At 41.7% G+C, this 18156-nt stretch overlaps 1 protein-coding gene across 1 annotated transcript in view; it reads right to left on the bottom strand.

Annotated features, from left to right (window-relative positions):
• The window catches only part of LOC139311897 (zinc finger protein 721-like), a 51950-nt gene that overhangs the window by 22615 nt on the left and 11179 nt on the right, over positions 1–18156 (bottom strand). Inside the window, exons 5-8 of the mRNA XM_070936418.1 lie at positions 16298–16734; positions 15915–16052; positions 15382–15508; positions 13065–14349 (exon numbers count right to left, since the gene is read on the bottom strand). Coding sequence (XP_070792519.1) covers positions 13065–14349; positions 15382–15508; positions 15915–16052; positions 16298–16734 — 1987 coding nt within the window. The remainder of the gene's footprint in view (positions 1–13064; positions 14350–15381; positions 15509–15914; positions 16053–16297; positions 16735–18156) is intronic.

The following is an 18156-nucleotide window of genomic DNA, read 5'->3' on the forward strand; positions in this document are numbered from 1 at the left end:
TGAATTAATCGTTGACCCGGGACAATTCCATGGTGCCACAAACTCCGGAAGTGCATTGTATACTCTATCATGCTGGGGCAACAATATACCCAGCAACTTCCAACTTCAATAAAAGTTTCATCTCCACTTGTCTGCAGAGCAGAATCTTTGAAAGTCAAAGGGAATTTCTCAATGGCAATAGCTCCCCACCCTCAATTTAAGACTAATGCCAAACTCGGTACACAAGTGGGCATATCTCTAAGAAGGGAACATCCGTCTTAGAGGTCATCCAGTCGGTTATAGCAGCTAAGAAACTAAGGCCATCAGAAACCCAGTGACCAGGTTCAGGAGGGAATACCGAATCCTAGTAGGCAGAACCTGGCTCAAGAGAGGCCACACCATTAGTATATTCAGCCTCGTCCTCAGATTCTTGCTAATATCTTTTGTGAAATCAGTATTATGGTTTATGAGCAGAAAGCATTAAAAAAAAACAATTTTCTTTATGTACAAAGCCAGGCTATGCAGTTTTCCAATTTTTCTTTCAATAAATTTCCTTCTTCCATGTCAGTTTGGTCAAAGGGCTAAAACACCAGGCTAGAAACCGGGGGGGCTCTGAGTACTAGTTTTGTCTTAGACATGAATGCTGGCTGGGTGGCTTTGGGCCAATCTCTCTCAGCTCAACCCATTTCACAGGATTTTTTTTCCTAGGGAAAACAGCAGGAGGAAGGAATATTGGGGTATGTCCACTGCCTATATTATTTTTAAAAAATAAAGGAAGTATATAGAGTGCATTCAGAATGTATTCAGGCTCCCTTCACTTTTGTTAATTTTATTATGCTGCCGCTTGATTCTATGACTGTAGAAATTCATTTTTTTCCTCATTAATCTACACTAAGTACCTCATGATGACAAAGTGAAAACAGAATTTTAGAAATGTCTGTAAGTTTCTTAAAAAGGACTGAAATATCACATTATTATATCCGCCGTGCCCTGAAAACATTTCTATTCCAACAAGCTGGTCTGGCCTAACTCTCCCTTTTTAATTGGCTTTTAAACTGGCTTTTAAATTGGGTTTTAAACCTCTTTAGATAAATTTAGATGTTTTTAATCTTTGAGCCTAAATTACTTAATCTGTTTCTTAATAGTTTTTAACTTCTATATGTATTTGTATTTATTATGGCTGTTCACCGCCCTGAGTCCTTCGGGAGTAGGGCGGTATACAAATATGAAAAATAAAATAAAATAAAATAAAATAATGTAAGTATTCAGACTCTTTGCAATGCTTGAAATATAGCTCAGGTGCCTCCCATTTCTTGTGATTGTTGCTGACATGTTTCTATGCCTTGAATGGAGTCTACCTGTGGTAAATTAAATTGATTGGACGAGATTCAGAAAGGCACACAGCTCTCCATAAATGGCCTCACAGCTGAGAATGCATACAGTAGCAGACCAAAAGCCATGAGGTCAAAGCAACTGCCTGCAGAGCTCAGAGATAGGATTATTGAGAAGGAACAGATCTAGGGAACGCTACCATAAAATTTCTGCTCCACTGATTCTTACCCAGAGAAAACAGATTCCTGAAATTCTCCAACATGACTTCTCCGTGGAGCACTTTTTGGTCAGCATCCAGTTGAGACCACTCCTCCTTGGAGAAATACACGGCTACTTCCTCAAAAGAAACAACATCCTGAAAAAGGACACAAATTTATTTATTAACAAATAATTCCAAGAATAATGGGATAATTTTCTTCCACTAATTTTAGGAAAGAGATCACGTGAACAAAATGGGCACCTTCTGCAATATTAAAAATAAGATTGCACCGCTTTTGGCTGATGGCCCAACTAAATCATGTTTGATCAAGATGGAATGCTTTACGGTGTAACCAACTAAAATAATCTTGGTCAATTGACAGTTGGGTCTTAAATCCAATACTTATCAGTGACTCCCACTCTTCCTAGGATGGGCAGAGCAAAATACTGGCAAAACCCACCTGATATGTTTTCCAATGGCTCATTTTATACACTGAGGGACCAACGTACCCCAACTCCACACCTTCATGAAGAAGTTGGAAGAGCTTGTAATAGAACTCTATATGTGTATGGAGATTCTCAATCACCAGGTCACGGTAGTCCCAAAGATGCTTTTCAAAAGGCAAAAAAGAATATTTTCTTTATAATGGTGTGTGAGAATAACCCTGGGGGACAAGGAAGAGGACTGATATTGACAACAGTCTGGTTGATGAAATCTGATGGTGAAGGAGGAGGGGTGGAGAAAGCGACTCACAAAGGATCCCCTCAGAAGGGAGAAGGTAGGTAAACTGAGTGTGAATGTTCAATGACCTGATGTCAAATTCATATTGCTTAGAAACAACAAATTTATAAATTGAACTCTAGAACAAAATGAAATCCATCCAAGATTCATGGACCTTTTCCAATGTTTCTCCTCCTTACCTGAAGTAGCGGTTCAGCTAATCCTTCATCTCCAGGACAAAGAGGTGATTGTAAAAAGTACAAGGACGGCTTTCTACTCTCTATGAGAAAGATAAAAATACTGGAAGCAGATTTTTTTTTTTTTTGCTTTAATTTATATGCCGCCCTTCTCTGGAGACTCAGGGCGGCTTACAATGCGTTAAGCCAGTGTTTCCCAAACTTGACCCTTTGAAGATGTATGGACTTCAACTCCCAGAATTCCTCAACCAGGCATACTATTCCTCAACCAGGCATACTGGCTGGGGAATTCTGGGAGTTGAAGTCCATGCATCTTAAAATAGCCAAGTTTGGGAAACACTGCGTTAAGCAATAACATTCATACTTTTGTATATTTATACAAAGTCATCTTATTGCCCCCACAAACTGGCTCCTCAATCTACCTACCTTAGAAAGGATGGAAGGCTGAGTCAACCTTGAGCCTTGGAGATATTCGAACCAGCAGTAAATTGCAGGCAGCTGTGTTAATAACAGTGCTTAGTCCACTGTACTACAGGCTCTGTAGTACAGAGTACAAATCTCTCAGATTTGTTAAAAAGAGACACTCCAATAAACTTGAGCAAAAGAATCAGCTAAATCACACAGAAAGAGCTTTTCTTACCTTGCGTAGTGTCTTGATTTTGATCTTTCTGGAAGTTCTCCCTGAAGATCAGATCTTGTGAAGTTCTGAATGAATCTTTCCCCCTCTTGGGATACTCAATCAAAGCCTCCACGGATTTCTAGACATGATGTGATATGAGAAACAAAGGAAGAGCAGAGAGATAGAAATGAATGATCATACTGCACGTTTAAACTAGTAGCCCCCAATGTCCATTGCTGAAACAGAATGGAGGAATTGCTCGAAATACATCCTCTGGAAGAATAGAAAAAATGCCCCTAGGAGTTAATAATCCCAGAAAACTCTGTCACAAAGGAATTGAGAACTTCAGAGAGATCCTCCTTAGAGCTGCCATGATTCCATTCTCCCACCTGCAACTCTTCTTGCATGTTTTCCTCCTCCTGAGTCAGCAAGAAGCCTTCAGCCAGGGACACCGCCTGGGAACTGGTCTCTGCTCCACACTCCCGCACCCATTTTGCCATCTCTGGGGGAAGAACAGCCAGGAATTGTTCCAGGAGCACCAGGTCCAGCATCTGAGCCTTGGTGTGTTTTTCTGGTTGCAGCCACTGACAGCAAAGGTAGTGAAGCTGAGTGCAAACATCTCGAGGACGGCTCCCCTCCTGAAACTGCACTTTTGTGAAGTGACAGCATTGGACCTCTGAACTATTGGATGCCTCTTTGTGGCTCTTCTGCCCAGGACTTGCCCCATTCTTCCCACAGCTCCAAGGCTCAGCAGCTGGAGGGACTTTTCTAACTTCTGCATCTTCTGGGTGTTGTCCCTCCATCTTCTTTCTGGTCTCTAATACAGCTCCAAAATGGACTCAAGGATCTCCACAGGTCTTTCTGTTCACAAGAGGTCTGGCCAAATTTTCCAAAGCCATTCAGCTCTCTTCCCAGACAAGATACCTAAGATTCCTGAAGAAGGAAAAATTTCCAGCTTACACACCTGAAATGGAAAAGAAATAATTCAGGGTGTTTACTAGGGTGATTAATTGAACTACTGACCATCCATATCAAGAGAGGAAATGGGAAGGGGAAACGGAAGGAAAAATTTAAAAAAAAAAATTGGATGAACCTACCAATGTCTGGGATGGGTGGGGGGTAGGTGAAATCTTTTTAGTTAGCTTGCTCTCTCTACATATGGGGAAAATTGCAGAGAACCCTTCAGGGATGTCAATGTCTATCAAAATATTGGAAAACTACATTTAAATATGTTTTTTCCCTAATTCCTAGTTTTTATTAAAATTTATTTTTTTATGTCTTCTGTATTATTATTATTATTATTATTATTATTATTATTATTATTATTATTATTATTATTATTTACTCTAGGCAGCAATTATACACAATGTTCCTTTTTATTATTTTCCCTATAACAACAGCCCTGTGAAGTAGATTGGGCTGAGAGTTGGGATGGGCTCAAGGATTTCATTCCGAAGGTTGGACTAGAAAGTTAATCTCCTGGTTTCAAAGCCTTGTGCTTTCATCACTGAACCAAATGGCTCTCTCTGGCTAACTATAATTTTATCATTTCTATGGCTTCATAGTTAAGAGCAACCATTTGCACAATTCAAATCATAAACATCCCAGGACACAAACAGCAATTGACATGAGGAGCTCCGTAAATCCACTTAATAAGTAAATAAATAAACAATGGATTGCAACATCCAGGCTTTACAAAGGCGAAACTTGACAAAAATACTGGCCTATTCTGGGACATAGTGACAATGAGGCATCTTCCTTCTTTACCTGCAGGCAGAGCCAGCTGGTGACTGGGGGGGAAAGGTGGGAAAGCAGGAAACAGTCCAGGAGTCAAGTCTGACTTGGAGGCAGAAATCTCTGTTTTGCAAAGGCGACCTCTCCTCCTCCCCCTCCCGTGCAGAGGTTTTCCCATCCAAATGGAGGTTAAATAAATGACTCCCTCCTTTCTGAGGCCCTGGCTTTCTTCTCTCTAGTCTAAGGGCAACGGGGAGGATCCGAAGCTTTGCTTTCTCCCCTGCCTGGCCTGTGCATGCATAGGGGCGGCAGGGGAACATGGGACCACTGCTTCCCCCCCTCCCTCCATCCCAGGACTCCGAATCTGGTGCAAGTTTTGCATGTCTCCATACGAGCCCCCATCACTAAACACCGAATCACGTCTGGATCTCGGACCGTGCAAGAATTCCCTGCAGCCTCTTCCCTTTGCTAGAAAGGCTCACCCGAAAGTTCACAGCGAAGGTGGGGAGCAGAATCGGAGACCGTAGAAAGAGCGGAAAAGCTTTCAAGCCTCTGCTGGAAAATGCCTCGGGAAGCACGCAGCTCTCTTGTGAAAGAGGCCGGCGCATGCTCAGTTCTCCTGTTAGTGGTGGGGGAGTTGCAGGGAGCCCCCTAGAGGATCCTGTGCGCATTGCGTGGAGACCGTACAAAGGCGTAGGACGTCGTATTCAATGCGGGTTTAAAATGATGGGCATTAAACTTGAAGGAAACCTTCCCTCTAACATTGCCTATCTAGAAAGGAAGTGGCATCTCCAGCAGGTGTCACTTTCTAGATTTTCCCTCTTTTTAATCTCTAAGAACCGTCTGTGATCTTGTGAAGATTGAGAAAATCTCTGTGGAGACTCAAAAATCCCTTTCCTGAAGAGCAACTTCTCTGAAGGGTCTCTAGGGATTCCCAAGAGGAGACCTCAAAAATGAGCAAAATCCTGTCAGAAATGGCACGGCGGTCAAAAGACAAGGAAGAAAAGTCTCTCTATGAAACCCAGCCTGTGTCTTGTGGCTGATGGCAAACTCAGCCTTGAAGTGAGGGAAGATCAGGGGGCTGGCAGAGACACAGGGAGGAAAGCGACCGGTTGAGGAAAATTAAGATTTGTATTGATTTTTTTCCAATTAAATTAAAATAATATTTTTTTCTAGTCAAAAGTCATGAAGATTTCATTGGTTTGAAAAGATTAGTCTGGATTTGGAGATGACAGTTCAAGAAAAAAGAGATTTAACTACAATTAATGAAATAAAGGATGAAGGGAAAGTTGTGGTTAAGAAGCAATTTTAAAAGATTATCCGTAATTTCTCATTCTGGCTCTGTTTTTTCCAGCCCATTTTTCTATATAGCAAGGCTCCTTCTAAATCCAACCTGTTTAATTTTTTGTGCCTTCCGTTATGAAAAAATTGACATGATTAGAAAACCATAATCAGTGCCCTTTCAGCTGTTTCATTCTGAACCATCAATGAACAATATTTGAATAAATATTTTCAAAGAAGCCAGGTCCTCTGAAAGTCTGAAGTATTGCCTCCCACAAATCTTTCAAAAAGTTTCATGTATTTTTAATTTTTACAGTTAAAACAAAATGGAATTTAATAATGTTTCATGAATAACCATACCAGTGATGTTTAATTAAATTTAATTCACATTTAGACTTTTTCCTAAAAAGAATTGTTGTAAGTCAGGGACTCCCATTATTTTTGAGTTGCAGCATACACTCATTACCCTTTGACTCACAGAGCTGTTTGGAGATATTTTCAGGTGAAGATGAAGGGAATGCTTGCTTACCTGGATTTTCTAATCTTTTAAAAATTCCAAAGAGGATTTTGTGTTTGGGATAGGGGCTTTTTATCAGGTTCGCCTGATACGCCAGTTGCGCCCCTTTCTGGATCGGGACTCCCTACGCACGGTCATTCAAGCACTCGTCACTTCCCGCCTGGACTATTGCAATGCTCTTTACATGGGGCTCCCCTTGGGGTGCACCCGGAGGCTCCAGCTGGTGCAGAATGCGGCCGCGCGGGGGATTATGGGAGCGACGGGGCGCTCACATATAACACCTCTCCTGCGCGAGCTGCACTGGCTTCCTGTGGTCTTCCGGGTGCGCTTCAAGGTGTTGGTGACCACCTTTAAAGCGCTCCATGGCTTAGGGCCGGGGTATTTGCGAGACCGCCTTCTGCCGCCGATAGCCTCCCACTGACTGGTTCATTCACACAGAGAGGGCCTCCTCAGGGTGCCGTCGGCCAGGCAGTGCTGGCTGATGACCCCCAGGGGGAGAGCCTTCTCTGTGGCAGCGCCTGCCCTCTGGAATGACCTGCCTCCTGAGATACGCACGATATCAGACCTCCGGACTTTTCGTCGGGCCCTGAAGACACACTTGTTCCATCTAGCTGGGCTGGCTTGATCCCATCCTCTTAGTTTTTAATCGAATTTCGGTTTTAATTGGGTTGTTTTAAATTCGGGCCAATATTATTTAATTGTTTTTTAAAATGTTTTTAAATTTTATATGCTATGTTTTATCCTGGCTGTACACCGCCCTGAGTCCTGCAGGAGAAGGGCGGTATAGAAATATAATAAAATAAATAAATAAATAAATAAATAAATAAATAGTAACTACTACATTTCACTCTCAAATATTGTTCAATTATAAAACACTCTCCTTAAGAGAAGTAATAAAACTTCATGGCAGAGTGGTAAGGCATTGCTGTAGTAAATTATTTTTTGCTTTTTTAAAACCTCCTTATGACTTTAAACAGCCTTTCTTGTGGATTTTGAGTGCATGGGCTGCCTTCTCACAACTCACTGGAGCAATGAAGAATAATGAATTTCTTTAGGGAATACAGTAAATGCCAAGGGTTGGTGATACCATTCAAAAGGTAGATCATACATCTTACCGTATAAGTACTCATTACATTTTGCGAGTCTCCCCACCTGCAGCCCCTTTTTGGCCGGCAGAGGCACTGCGTGTCAGTCCTTTGATATTTCCAGGCCGGTCCCATGGCCAGATCTAAGCAGCCAGTGGGCCAAATCCGGCCCGCAGGCCTTGAGTTTGACACCCCAGTCCTATACCCTTTGAGACAAGTGGCTGTCCAGTTTCTTCTTAAAAACCTCCAGTGATGAAACACCCATAACTTCTAAAGGCAAGCTGTTCCAAAAATAGTGGAATACTGTTATCATGTCACCTCTGTCCTTCTTTTCTCTTGGTAAACCATACCCAATTCCTGCAAACATTCATATTTTAAACTCCAGGACCATATTCACCTTTGTTGCTATTCTCTACACTTTTTCCAAAGTCTCAAAATCTTTTTTGAAATCTAAGTAACCAGAACTGAATGCAGTATTTCAGGTGTGCTCTTACTAAGGTTTTATAAAGTGGTACTAATACGTCACAATTTTTGATTCTATGCCTCTATGCAATCTATGCAATCAAGGATTCTATTCACTTTTTTGGTTGCTGCCACACACTGCTGGCTGATATTTAAGTGATCGTCCACTAGGACTCCAAGGTTCCTCTCACAGTTACTGTTTTTGAGCTAGGTTTCGCCTAATCTGTACTCCTGAGCTGCAGGTCTGTCCCCCTTTACATCGTACACTCCTCCCAAATCCCATTCCCAGCCCGCCAGCCCTCGTGTTAGCGAGGCTGGCATCATCCACAATCGGGTTGGGCCAGTGTCTCGGGACGGAGAGCAGGTTGTGTGACCGAGTCGGCAGGGAGTTGCAGAAGAGGGGTCAAAGAGTCACATGCGACTCTTGAGCCGCGGGTTGCCAACACCTGCCCTATATCATTTCAGACAAATGGTTGTACAATATCTTCTTAAAAACTTCCAGTGTTGGAGCATTCACAACCTCTGGAGGCAAGTTATTATTTATTATTTATTACTTTTCTGGGAAAAGTAAAGAGGTGTATAGGCCTGTCTTAGGAAAAAGATGTAAGAGCACTTCTCATCCAAAGCTCACACCTTCTGCACAGAGAAGCTCAAGCAGTGTGAGCAGGATGCAATTAGTAAAGGACTGGATAAGATGACAGGAAAGTATTTAGGTAGTACTTGTCGAGTATTCAATATAGTTTAGGACCTGGCCCAAAGATCAAAATCATTTTCTGATGTCGAAGGTGAGATAGAATCACAAATTAAAAATGGAGCAGATCTGGGAATAGGATTGCATTCACGTAAAACTGCAGTGAAAATAGTTGATTTCAACTATTGCAAAAGACATTAGAAAACAATTATTTACTAAAATTGTTGAAAACAATTTTATTGAAAAAGAATCTGAAAATATGTTTGATTGTTGACGAAGTCTCAACAATATCTTGCAAACCAGTTCATCGATTTGTTAGCCTTCCTCGGGAAAGATTTTTAGAAAGCATCATAACCAATTTAAAGAAAAGACTAATGGAGTGTGAACATTTAAAAACAGGTAGCCAATTTCAAGACATGAATAAATTACAATTTTCTAAATTTTTTGGAGCCAGATTACAGGAATATTGAAGAACTAGTAGTTCCATGGAAGGTAGCTGAAAAAGAATTGGTTGCATTTAGTGACATTTTAATTACAAAATTAATATCAATGACTATAGAGATTTTATAGAAAATGTTTTGAAAGATTCGGAGAAATATGCAATTCCTGACAGTATTTAAAAAGTGAAAGCTTTTGTCAGAACAATTGTGTTAAATTCAGCAGAAGCGGAAAGGGATTTTTCACAAATGAACATCATATGTTCAGAGAGCATAAGTCACCTAACCGTTTCTATTATAACCAACTTAATGACCATTAATTTGGTCATTAATTAATGACCCTAATCCTGTAGTTAAGAAATGGTTGAGAGCAAATCACAGTGCCGATGATGCTCGTGTGAAAGTGAAAAAAAAGGGTAATTGAGGACGCCAATAAAACTGCAATTTGGTAATACCTTAAATAAGTTTTATAGTTTTTTGTTAAGTATTTAATAGTTTTTCATTAATATTTTAAAACTCTTGTAACAATCTAGTTTTGTGTACCTCTTTTATAATAAACTAATAATAAACTATCTGTATATGATATCTTTTTTTATACTTAAAACTGCCATTAGGGCAAAGAAGTGATGTTGGTCAAGTTGGCCACACCCACCTGGTCACATGACCACTTAGCCATGCTGTCACATGACCACCTAGCCACATCCCCCAAGCCATGCCCCCAGAACCGGTTTTTAAAAAATTTGAATCCCACCACTGCATGCAGGCCACACCCACCCAGGCTCTGCAAAAGCAAAAAACATCGCAATACGTCACGGTATGTCACATGATGCGATCAAGTTTGACACCCGTGCCCTAGGAGGAGCCTAACAAGCTCAGGAATTCACACCAAAACTTTGATGTGAATTGCATTCCCCGATCTGAGATTAAATGTTTCAGAACACCATGCAACCAGTACACTAGCAATAGTTAACAATATACCATATTTTCCAGCGTATAAGACGACTTTTTAACACATGAAAATCTTCTCAAAAGTCGGGGGTCGTCTTATACGCTGGGTGTTGTTCTCCTGTAACCAGGCAGACCAGCCCCAAAGACTCTGACGAGCCTTAAATGGCTCTGGCGATTGAAGCTCTGACGAGCCCAGCTTTGCCTGCTAATCAGGCAACTCAGCTGGGATCGCCAGAGCCCAGAGCCCTGTAAAAGGAAAAAAGTTTTCCCCCTCCAGCTTGCTTACCTTAGCTGCTAATCGCAACGCTTGCCTTGCTTCGCTTGCCTGAATCCATTCCATCAGCAAGCCACTCCCTGCCTGCAATCAAGCAAGCAGGGAGTTGTGGACTTCAACTCCCAGAATTCCTCAGCCAGCAAAGCAAAGCTGGCTAAGGAATTCTGGGAGTTGAAGTCTACAAGTCTTAAAGTTGCCAAGGTTGGAGACCCCTGTTCTATTGGGTAAGTTTTTTTTCCCCTTTGGGAGCTTTAAAAAAAATAGTTAATTGGGGTTTTTTTTAGTTGTTCTTTTTTAGACCTAGCCATTTAAAGTTTAGGAAGTTTTAAATTTAGTTTTTATATAAAAATAAAAATAAAAAAAAATAATATTTGTGCAGCTTTCTGAGATTTAGTGTGTTTCTGTAGTGTTTCACTCTAACTACACAAACACACAAAATCTCACAAAGCTGTATGTGGAATTTTGTGTGTGTAAAGTGTGAAAGTTGTTTTTTTGGGCTTTTTGTGGCTGTGTGAGGTTCCTGCTTGTTGCAGGGGCCATTTTGGGTCTAGCACAGCTGCTTTTACATTGTGGGTGAGCCAGTTGTGTTGTGTTGTGTTGTGTTGTGTGTGTGTGTGTAAAGTGTGAAAGTTGTTTTTTTGGGGGCTTTTTGTGGCTGTGTGAGGTTCCTGCTTGTTGCAGGGGCCATTTTGGGTCTAGCACAGCTGCTTTTACATTGTGGGTGAGCCAGTTGATGTTTTTTAATTTTTATTTGGTGTGCATTGGAAGAGGGGTAGTTTTATACGGTGAGTATAGCCCAAACTCTATATTTTAACAGGAAAAGTCGGGGGTCGTCTTATACGCCCAGTCGTCTTATACGCCGGAAAATACGGTATTTGCTGAAGAAATAGTATATCAGAGATCAGCAATCCCCAACATTTTTGGCTTGGCGGCCCAGCTGGGGGGGGAGAAGGGATGGTTATTTTTGAGCGGAAACTATACAGAACATGTGCAGCACCATTTGCACGAGTGGCAGGCGTGCAAATGGAGCTTCACACACATGCGAACCTGTCTGCACTCATGCAAGTGGAGCTACGCTCGTGCTCACCCACTATGTGTGCACACCTGCCACTCATCCAAAACCATCCCCTCTTCCCCCTCCCCGCCGGGCACCAAGCCGCCAAGGGTGGGGACCGCTGTAGTATAATATAAATATACTGAAAAGAAGAAGAGAAAGAAAACAGAGAAAGAACTTGCACACTGTATGTTTCTCTTTTGCACCTTGGATAAAATATCCACACAACCCTCATCGGGAGACAGAAAGCTTAAGATGTCTAGAATCTAGAACTTTTGATGAATGTTTGGGCTCAATTCAGACTTAAAACAGCAATACCCAAACGCTGTAGTTTGGTAGCCCAGCGACTGGGGGTGGGGCATGGGGAGAGGATGGTTCTCTACAAGCAGCAGGAACTCGCGTGCGCAGCTCCATTCATGGAAGCAGCCGGCGCACACATACGCCACTCACACAAATGGAGCTTTCTGTGTGAGCCTGCCACGTGTGCAAGTGGACCTATGCATGTGCACACTCACCCACTACTTACGCATCCCAATTCTGAACAGGCAGCAGCCTGCATGTTGGGGACCCTGCTTTAAAAAGAACCCATGGCAAATCAGTGGCAGTAGTGGGATCAGACTTATGAGGCTCATTAAGTAACTACTATGTATGAAAACAAATCTTAGCTGCTATAGGAACAGAATTTAGCTGGATGGAGCAATCAGACCTCTCACTTGAGCCTTTCTCAGACAAGCAGATGGGAAAGGTAGAACAGCCAGAGAAGGGACTCGGCCCAGATACTAAGAAGTATTGAGGCAACAACAAGAGGTATCAGATAACCTTTAATAAAGTTGTGGTTTGTTGTTTTTAATCTAAAAGATACTTGAAGAATAACGTGATAATTGTGTTTGATATTTTGGAATATCAGGAACAATATAATGAAAAGCAACCAGGAATATTTCTACATGTAGAGAACATCTTTGGAGTATTTGGACGTGGCAAAAACCATAAGCAGGATTAGGGATTCACCTTGTATGCACTAGAAAGGAAATTTATGAATGCATATCTAAGAAGGTATACAATTATTGAATTATTAATCAAATGAATAAGATTTTAGGCAACTATAGGTACTCCTCGATATACTAGAGTTCATATAGTGATTATTCAAAGTTATAGAAGCACTGAAAAACGTGACTTATGATCATTCTTCACATTTATGACCATTGCAAAATCCCCATGGTCACCGGATAAAACTTCAGATGCTTGGCAACGGATTCAAGACGGTTGCAGTGTCCCTGGGTCATGTAATCACATTTTGAGGGTTTATGACAAGCAAATTCAGTGGGGAAGCCAGATTCATTTTATAACAATGTCACTAGCTTAACAAATACAGTGATTCGCTTAACAAATGTGACAGGAAAAGTCATAAAATGGGGCAAAATGCACTTAATAACTGTTTCGCTTAGCAACAGAAATTTTGGGCTCAATTGCAGTCCTACGGCGAGAACTATCTGGATTTCTATTGAAGATTTTCACATTCTATGTTTTTATATAGCTTCTCTCCCGTGTGGATCCTCTTGTGCACATTAAGACAATTGCTACGAGCAAAGCTCTTTCCACACTCCATGCATTTATAAGGTCTTTCTCCTGTGTGGATCCTCTTGTGGGAATTAAAATCACTGCTATAAGTAAAAGTCTTTCCACATTCCATGCATTTATATAGCTTCTCTCCCGTGTGGATCCTCTTGTGCACATTAAGACAATTGCTACGAGCAAAGCTCTTTCCACACTCCATGCATTTATAAGGTCTTTCTCCCGTGTGGATCGTCTTGTGGGAATTAAGATGACTGCTACGAGCAAAGCTCTTTCCACACTCCATGCATTTATAAGGTCTTTCTCCTGTGTGGATCCTCTTGTGAGAATTAAAATCACTGCTATAAATAAAAGTCTTTCCACATTCCATGCATTTATAAGGTCTCTCTCCTGTGTGATTCCTTTGATGGATTATAAGAGAGTAATTATAACAAAAGGTCTTTCCACATTCCATACATTGATATGGCTTCTCCTCTGTATGGATAGTTTTATGGTGAATCAGAGCACTCATTTGCCTAAAACCCTTTCCACACTCCAAACATTCATAAGGTCTTTCTCCTGAGTGGATCCCCTTGTGGGAATTAAGATGACTGCTACAAGTAAAGGTCTTTCCACACTCCATGCATTTATAAGGTCTTTCTCCTGTGTGGATCCTCTTGTGGGATTTAAGATAACTGCTACGAGCAAAGTTCTTTCCACACTCCATGCATTCATAAGGTCTTTCTGCTGAGTGGATCCTCTTGTGGGAATTAAGATAACTGCTATGAGCAAAGCTCTTTCCACACTCCGTGCATTCATAAGGTCTTTCTCCTGAGTGGATCCGCTTGTGGGAATTAAGATGACTGCTACGAATAAAGGTTTTTCCACACTCCGTGCATTTATAAGGTCTTACTCCTGTGTGATTCCTCTGATGTCTTTTAAGAGAGTAATTATAACGGAAGGTCTTTCCACACTCCATACAAGTAAATTGTTTCTCTTCAGAATGTTTCTTTTTATGAGAAATGAGATGATCGGATTTATTAAACATCTTTCCACACTCCATGCATTTATTTAGTCTTTCTCCCGAATTGATCACTGTATTGTTAGGAAGCCAACTGACCACAGGAAGATCTTTTTTAATTCCACTTTGTGATTTCTTTGTGTCATCACTCTTTAGTTTCATCTGAGCTACAAATTTCCTTTCCCCCCCTTTCAAATGGATCGCTTGGCATTCTTCCTTGCAATTTTTATTCTCTTGCCCATTAAAGCCTTGAAAAAGAAAAGTGAAAACTGTAGCCAGAATAGGGGAACAATCAAAACTTTTCTTCTGAAATTTAGCCAAAGAATCATCAATGTATTTCAGCTGTTTTGTTGGCAAACACAAAGAGTCCAAACGAAGATTATAGCAAAGACTCATTTCCAAGTGATCCCCATATAATAGGTTTGGATCACAGCCCTTATTAAATCTTTCATCTGGGACAATTCCATGCTGCCACAAACTCCAGAAGTGTATTGGACACTGTATCATGCTGGGGCAGCAACACACCCAGTTCCTCCCAGCTTCAATAAAAGACTCATCTCCACTTGTCTGCAGAGCAGAATCTTTGAAAGTCAAAGGGAATTTCCTCTATGTAAAAAGCCAGGCCAATTTTTCTTTCAATAAATTTCCTTCTTCTATAAAGTCAGTTTGGTCAACAGGTTAAGACACCAGGCTAGAAACTAATCAATTTACAGACATTTCTAAAATTTTGTTTTCATTTTGTCATTATTGGGTACCCAGTGTTGATTAATGAGAAAAAAATGAATTTCAACAACTATAGAATCAGGCTGCAGCATAACAAAATTGATAAAAGTGAAGGGAGTCTGAATACATTCTGAATGCATTCCATATCCTTCCTTTATTTTTTTTGTAAATAAAGGTAGCGGACAAACCCAAAATTCTTTCTTCCTGCTGTTTTCCATACAACAATCCTGTGAAATGGATTGGAGAGAGTTTTGGCCCAAAGTCACCCAGCCAGCATTCATGCCTAAGGCAAAACAAGTACTCACTCACAGTCACCCAGTTTCTACCCTGGTGTCTTAACCCTTTGACCAAACTAATTTTATGGAAGAAGGAAATGTATTCAAAGAAATTATTAGATAAACGAAATTGTTTTCTATAAAAGAATACTTTCTGCTCATAAAATACAAAATACTCGTTTCTGAATACTTTATCAATACACTATAAATAAATGATATTTTTTCCAGAAATAACATGTAAGCCTCTTCTCTACATTCCTGAACATAGAAAGGGATTCTTACCCAGGTAAGCCAGATTCCTGGAATTCTCCAGCATGACTTCTCTGTAGAACTCTCTTTGATAAGCATCCAGTTGAGACCACTCCTCCTTGGAGAAATGCACGGCCACTTCCTCAAAAGACACAACATCCTGAACAAGGAAACAATTTTCCCTATTAAAAGATAATCCCAAGAATAATGGGATAATTTTCTTCCACCAATTCCAGGGAAGAGATCACGTGAACAAAATGGGCATCTTCTGCAGTATTAAGAATAAGATCTCACCGCTTTTGGCTGATGGCACAACTAAATCATGAAGACCGATGCTGACAACAGTCTGGTCAATGAAATCTGATGGTGAAGCAGGAGGGGTAGAGAAAGCAACTCACAAAAGATCCCCTCAGAAGAAAGAGGGTAGTCTAAACTGAGTGTGAATGTTCAATGACCTGATATCAAATTCATATTCCTTAGAAACAACAATTTTATACCTTGAACTCTAGAAGATGATGAAATCCATCCCAGATTGATGGACCTTTTCCGATCTTATTTCACCTTACCTGAAGTAGCGGTTCAGCTATACCTGTAGCGTCTTGACTTTGATCTTTCTCGAAGTTCTCCCTGAACAGCAGCTCTTGAGAAGATTTGAATGAATCTTTCCCCTCCTTAGGATACTCAGTCACAGCTTCCATGCATTTCTGGATATGATATGATATGATATGAGAAACAAAGGAAGAGCACAGAGATAGAAGTAAATTATCATACTGCACTTTCAAACTAGCAGACCCCAATGTCCATTGCTGAAAGAATTGCCCCAAATACATCCTCTGGAAGAATAGAACTGATGCCCTTAGGAGTTTATAATCCCAGAAAATTCAGCCAGAAAGAAGTTGGCAAATTCAGAAAGATCCTCTTTAGAGCTGCCATGATTACATTCTCCCACCTGCAACTCTTCTTGCATGTTTTCCTCCTCCTGAGTCAGCAAGAAGCCTTCAGCCAGGGACACCGCCTGGGAACTGGTCTCTGCTCCACACTCCCGCACCCATCTTGCCATCTCTGGGGGAAGGACAGCCAGCAATTGTTCCAGGAGCACCAGGTCCAGCATCTGAGCCTTGGTGTGTTTTTCTGGTTGGAGCCACTGACGACAAAGGTAGTGAAGCTGAGTGCAAACATCTCGGGGACGGCTCCCCTCCTGAAACTGCACTTTTGTGAAGTGACAGCATTGGACCTCTGAACTATTGGATGCCTCTTCGTGGCTCTTCTGCCCAGGACTTGCCCCATTCTTCCCACAGCTCCAAGGCTGAGCAGCTGGAGGGCCCTTTCTAACTTCTGCATCTGCTGGGTGTTGTCCCTCCATCTTCTCTCTGGTCTCTAATAAAGCTCCAAAATGCACCCATGGATCTCCACAGGTCTTTCTGTTCACAAGAGGTCTGGCCAAATTTTCCAAAGCCATTCAGCTCTCTTCCCAGACAAGATACCTAAGATTCCAGAAGAAGCAAAAAAAAAATTCCAGTTTACATGCCTGAGATGGAAAACAAATAATTCCGGGTATTTACTAGGGTGATTAATTGAACTACTGAGCATCCTTATTAAGAGAGGGAAGAGAAGAGGGAAGGGAAAAATTTTTTTGGATGAACCTACCAATGTCTGGGGTGGGGGGGAATCTTATTAATTAGCTTGATCTCTCTACATATGGGCAAAATTGCAGATAAATTATTAAAATTTAATTTTAATTTTTATGTCTTCTGTATTATTATTACTATTGTATAAATTACTCTAGGCAGCAATTATACACAATGCTTCTTCTTACTATCCCCCCCCCCCAAACAGTCCTGTGGGCTGAGAACTGGTGGGATGGGCTCAAGGCTTTCATGCCAAAGGTTGGACTAGAAGTTAACCTCTTGGTTTCAAGCCTAATTCTAACACCCAGGATTTACAACAAAGGCCAAGCTGGCCTGATCCCTTCTGAAAACGGAGCCACGAGATTTGCAAGAAACAATCCCGGAGAAAAAGTCTGACTTGGAGGCAGAAATCTCTCTTTTGCAAAGGCGACCTCTCCTCCTCCCCCTGCCATGCAGAGGTTTTCCCATCCAAATGGAGGGTAAATAAATGGCTCCCTCCTTTCTGAGATTCTGATATATTTTTTTTCCTCTAGGGGCAACGGGAAGGATCCGAAGCTTTGCTTTCTCCCCTGCCTGGCCCGCGGATGCACAGGGGCGGCAGGGGAACATGGAATCAGGGGATCCCCACTTTCCCACGACTCCAAGTCTGATGAAGTTTTAAATGTCTCCAATGTGAGCCTCCAGCGCGGGAGAAAAGTCCCATCACTGAACCCCAAATCACGTCACCCCAAATCTGGAATCATGAAAACCTCCCTGCAGCCTCTTCCCTTTGCTAGAAAGGCTCACCCAAAGGTCCACAGTTTGGGGGGGGGGCAGAATCGGAGACCGTAGAAAGAGCGGACAACCTTTCAAGTCTTTATGGGAAAATGCCTCGGGAAGCAAGTATCTCCTCTCTTGACTTGGGAAAGAGGCCGGCGCATGCTCAGTTCTCTTGTAAGGGGGGAGGGAGGGAACTGTACCGGTTTTCCAGGGAGCCCCCTAGAGGATCCTGTGCGCATTGCATGAAGACGCTGCAATGGCGCGGGACGTCACGTTCCACGCGGGCCTGGGATGATGGGCATTAAACTTGAAGGAAACCTTCCCTCTAACATTGCCTATCTAGAAAGGAAATGGCATCTCCGGCAAGCATCAGTTTCTAGATTTTCCACGTTTTAATGCCTAAGAACCGTCTTGTGAAGAT

The sequence above is a fragment of the Pituophis catenifer genome, unplaced genomic scaffold (assembly GCF_029215685.1).
Source record: "Pituophis catenifer annectens isolate HBS135680 unplaced genomic scaffold, rPitCat1.0.hap2 SCAF_2, whole genome shotgun sequence".
Lineage (NCBI taxonomy): Eukaryota > Metazoa > Chordata > Lepidosauria > Squamata > Colubridae > Pituophis > Pituophis catenifer.